The sequence below is a fragment of the Stegastes partitus genome, unplaced genomic scaffold (assembly GCF_000690725.1).
Source record: "Stegastes partitus isolate 25-593 unplaced genomic scaffold, Stegastes_partitus-1.0.2 Scaffold958, whole genome shotgun sequence".
In the NCBI taxonomy this organism is placed as follows: domain Eukaryota; kingdom Metazoa; phylum Chordata; class Actinopteri; family Pomacentridae; genus Stegastes; species Stegastes partitus.
The window spans coordinates 218,370-222,568 of NW_007578689.1; the positions used below are offsets into that span (position 1 = coordinate 218,370).

Consider the following 4,199-nt stretch of genomic DNA (forward strand, 5'->3'; position numbering starts at 1 on the left):
AGAATTTACAATGAAGAGATTTCCTTTGTGCGCTACATAGCAGCATAAAGTAAAAAGTAGTAGTGAGCACAAATTCTATGCAGAATAGTTGTACAGTGGCAACCCAAAACCCCAACAGTAAAAAGGACAAATCAACAACAACAACAACAACAACAACAAAAAAGCATGGCTCAATCTGCAAAATGTTACTGGCAAAAACTGACATAATCAAAGAGTGACACTGGTACTAGGTCCTCGCAGCAGCAAGAAATATGCAAAGCTGTGAGACTGGATGTAAATCAATTAAGAATGGATGTAAGTAGAATCAGTTGGGATAAGAAAGGTATCTTACAAAGGGTCCCCATACTTTTTCAAATCTCCCCCCTTGATTCTGAACAGAATGCCTGATCTTTTCCAGGCTTAGGCAAGACCTCACATCTGATAGCCATTGATCATAGGTTGGGAGGGCAGCATCCTTCCATCTGAGCAGAATGACATGCCTGGCCAGGAGAGAGGTGACTGATAACATGCGACGGACATCAGAGGAGACTCTGTGGGTCCCAGAGTAAACACCAAATAAAGCTAGAAGGGGATGAGGTGTTACCCCAGCGACCACGGACAGAGTTTGAAAGACCTCCTGCCAAAACTTTCTAAGCTTGGGGCAGACCCAGAATGAATGGATCAGTGTGGCCTCGTCACTGCCACATTTATCACACTGAGGATTCACATCTGGGTAGATATGAGAGAGCTTGGCCTTGGACATGTGGGCCCTATGGACCACCTTGAACTGCAGTAGGGAGTGACGAGAGCAGAATGACGTGGCGTTGACAAGCCCTAGGATTGAGTCCCAGGTATCATCGGACAAACGCTGGTTCAGGTCTTGTTCCCAGGCTGCCCTGATCCTAGCTGTAGGTGCTTGGTTCAGATCTGTGAGCTTAGATTAGTTATAGGGTGGGGTATAGATAGAGGGTACGAGGCGCCTAAGAAGGCTTCCAGAGGGCTGTATTGAGATGAACTAACCTCCATGGTCAGCCAGGATGTAGAGCTGGTCTGACTACCATTTGCCCAGTACAACAAAGGCCAGATGTTAGATGCCTAATAGTACAATCGAAAATTGGGTAATGCTAGCCCACCGTTTAGCTTGGACTTCTGTAAGTGTGTTCTGGAAACCCGGAGGCGTTTACCTTTCCATATATAGGAACTAATTATAGAATCCAAAGTGTTGAAGAAGGACTTTGGGATGAAGACTGGAACTGATTGGAAGAGGTACAGAAATTTAGGGAGGATGTTCATTTTCACCGAGTTAACCCGCCCAATNTGCTGTTAGAGGTTAGTCCTCTTACTGACTCTTGTGTGTGTGTGTGTGTGTGTGTGTGTGTGTGTGTGTGTGTGCATGCAGGTGGAGGACCAGCCAATCTATGAGGACAACCTGTACATGTACCTGTACTACATTTGTTTCATCACCATCGGCTGCTTCTTCACCTTCAATGTCTTCATCAGATCCTTCATCTCCACACTGCAACAACAGAGACATAAGCTAGGTGTGCAGACAGAAAGACAGATACAGACAGCTGGATAGTTCGGAGGACAGCTTATGGATCTTTTCTTTTATTTGTCATGGTTGATTTGTTTGTCATGTTTCTGTCAGTTAAATCTTCACTTTCATCTTTACTTTGGAGGAAAACACATTTTCATGACGGAGCAGCAGCAGAAATATTCCAGGGCCATGAAGGCGGTCTTCTCTGAGAGTCCATACAAAGATGTTCCTCGTCCTCAGGTGGGTTCATGTTCCATCAAGTTGACCTGTGACAGTGTGATCCACTCCTCAGACTGGTGTTTCTCTGCAGTGTCTCTGTGTCAGAAGGTTTTAATGTAGCTCCATCGCAATTAATTTGGCTCAGTGATCACATCATTAATAAGCTGATGCTGCTGTACCTAAGGTCCTCTTGGTGGGCACCAGGGTAAAGGAGGTTGTAGGGTTAAGGACGCCTTTTGGGCTTGGTTGGTCTGGGGGTCTTCTGAAGCAGCAGACAGGTATATGAAATGAAATGAAAAATACTTTATTCATCCCAGAAGGGAAATTCAATCCTGTAAAAGCTCACCTTTCTTTTTTTTTTTTTTTTTTCTTTTCTTTTTCTAAAAAAAATCAATATAACATATATACAAGAATAATAATCATTCAGTCAGTTGGATTTGTTTTTTAAAGTGATGGCTGTTGGTAGGAAGGAATTCCTGTATCTCTGTTCTACAGTGAAGCTGAAGCAGCCTCCCACTAAACACACTCTGTTGGTTCTTCACTGTGTTGTGGAGAGGGTGGGAAGAATCCTCCATCATCTTCATCATCTTGTGCAGCATTCTTTTTTGAACAATCNAGAGTTTATTATCCCTTGATCCAATGTAGTACCCCCAGCCGAGTTGATCTCAGTTATTAACTGCTTTGCCTTGAAGCCCCGTAATTGATTAGCTAACAACTTTCCAGCCTTGTCTCCGTGTACATAAAAATTTACTTTACTTCTTAAAAGCTGTCGCTCTATTACATGAGTTGAGAGAAGGTCAAATTGGGTTTGGAGTTCAACGCGTCTTTTATATGTATCAGGATTTTTGGTGCAGGCATATAGGTGGTCTAGTTCTTTAATTTGCCGTGATAATTCCAATCTTTTCTTAGAGTTTCTCTTTTTCATGTTAGCTGTGTAAGAGATTATTTGGCCACGTATGTAAGCCTTCATGGTGTCCCAGATAGTCAGACTGGAAACATCCGGTGTGGAATTTGTTTCCCAAAAGAAAGCTATCTGATCTTTCATGAATTCCCAAAAAATTGGATCTGACAGCAGGGTTGCATTAAATCGCCAGCTCCGATCCACCTTCAGAGAGTCAGGCATGGTCAAGGTTAGTAACAGTGGAGCATGATCTGAAATAACAATGCTCCCATATTCACAGGAGGTGGCAGATGCAGCCAGCTGACCATCGAGGAAGAAGAGGTCTATTCGTGAAAACGAATGGTGTACCTGTGAAAAGAATGAATATTACCTCATATTTGGGTGAAGTAATCGCCAGATTTCTAGGATACCCAGTTCATCAGAGACAGATTGAATAAGTGAAGCAGATTTACTAAGGGGAGCTGGTTTAGAAGAAGAGCGATCTAAGACGGGATCCAACCAGCAGTTGAAGTCTCCCCCAAGAATAATTGAGTGTGAGCTCAGATGAGGCAGCTGAGAGAAAAATTCCTCAAAAAAACTTGGATTGTCTGTGTTAGGGCCATATAGATTGGCTAATATCACATTGGTGTTTAGCAGCTTTCCTGAGACAATTACAAAGCGGCCATGTTTGTCCGATATTAATTCGTGAGGCGTGAATGCTGTATTACGGTTGATAAGAATTGAGACCCCCCCTGGCCTTGGCCTCAAATGATGAATGAAAGTGCTGCCCTGCCCACCCTGCCATGAGCCTGGAATTATCAGAAGCACGAATGTGTGTCTCTTGAAGGAAAACAATTGATGCGTTTTCCTGTCTTATATGTGCAAACACTTTCCTTCGCTAAACGGGGTAATTAAGACCCTTGACATTCCAGCTGAGAATATTCAATGGATTACTCATTAAAGTTGGTTACAGAAAAAGGAGTTGGACAGATAGCTAGAATCTGCAGCCGCTGCCCAGGACTTTTACCAGAAGAGAAAAAGCGATTGCCAGAGCCAAGAGCAAAAAATAGAAAAATAAGGTCAGATTTGAGCCCCCCACCCAAAAAACAGAACAGCTGTCCGCGAACCAGACAGCAAGCTTCTCCCCAAAAAACTCTCTTACTCCCAAAACTACTCTTCCACATTCTAATACCCTAACAGGCTCCATTACTTCAATGAGTAGAAGAAAACAAAGCATTAAACACTCTAAATGAAAGAAACATGGCAGAACAACAATAATAATAAACAGAAATAAGCACAGAGAACCACACGGCCGTCCCTTGCCAGCTGAGGTAGAATTGTAAAGAAGAAATGCCTCCGAGGAAATGTAGCATTGAAGCTGCATCACAGTGAGAGACGGTGATATTAAGACTGAGCGCCTCTTACTGACTCATAGGCTTTTATAAACGTAGTCAAAACGTAAAGAACACGACAGTTTATCCTATGTAGATGGGCAGCACAGTCTTACGGTGAGCGAGGCGAGGATGGAAGGCTCTCGACAAACTTTCGTGCCTCCTCCACTGAGCGCAGCCACTTCTTCTCCCC

General features: G+C 43.4%; 1 protein-coding gene across 1 annotated transcript in view; it reads left to right on the plus strand.

Moving 5' to 3' along the window:
* LOC103366627 (sodium channel protein type 4 subunit alpha B-like) overlaps window positions 1-4,199 on the plus strand; it is a gene marked incomplete at its 5' end in the record, with an annotated part of 46,560 nt that overhangs the window by 34,272 nt on the left and 8,089 nt on the right. The window contains 2 exon segments of the mRNA XM_008294398.1: window positions 1,379-1,520; window positions 1,659-1,756. Of these exon segments, the coding sequence (XP_008292620.1) occupies window positions 1,379-1,520; window positions 1,659-1,756 (240 nt within the window).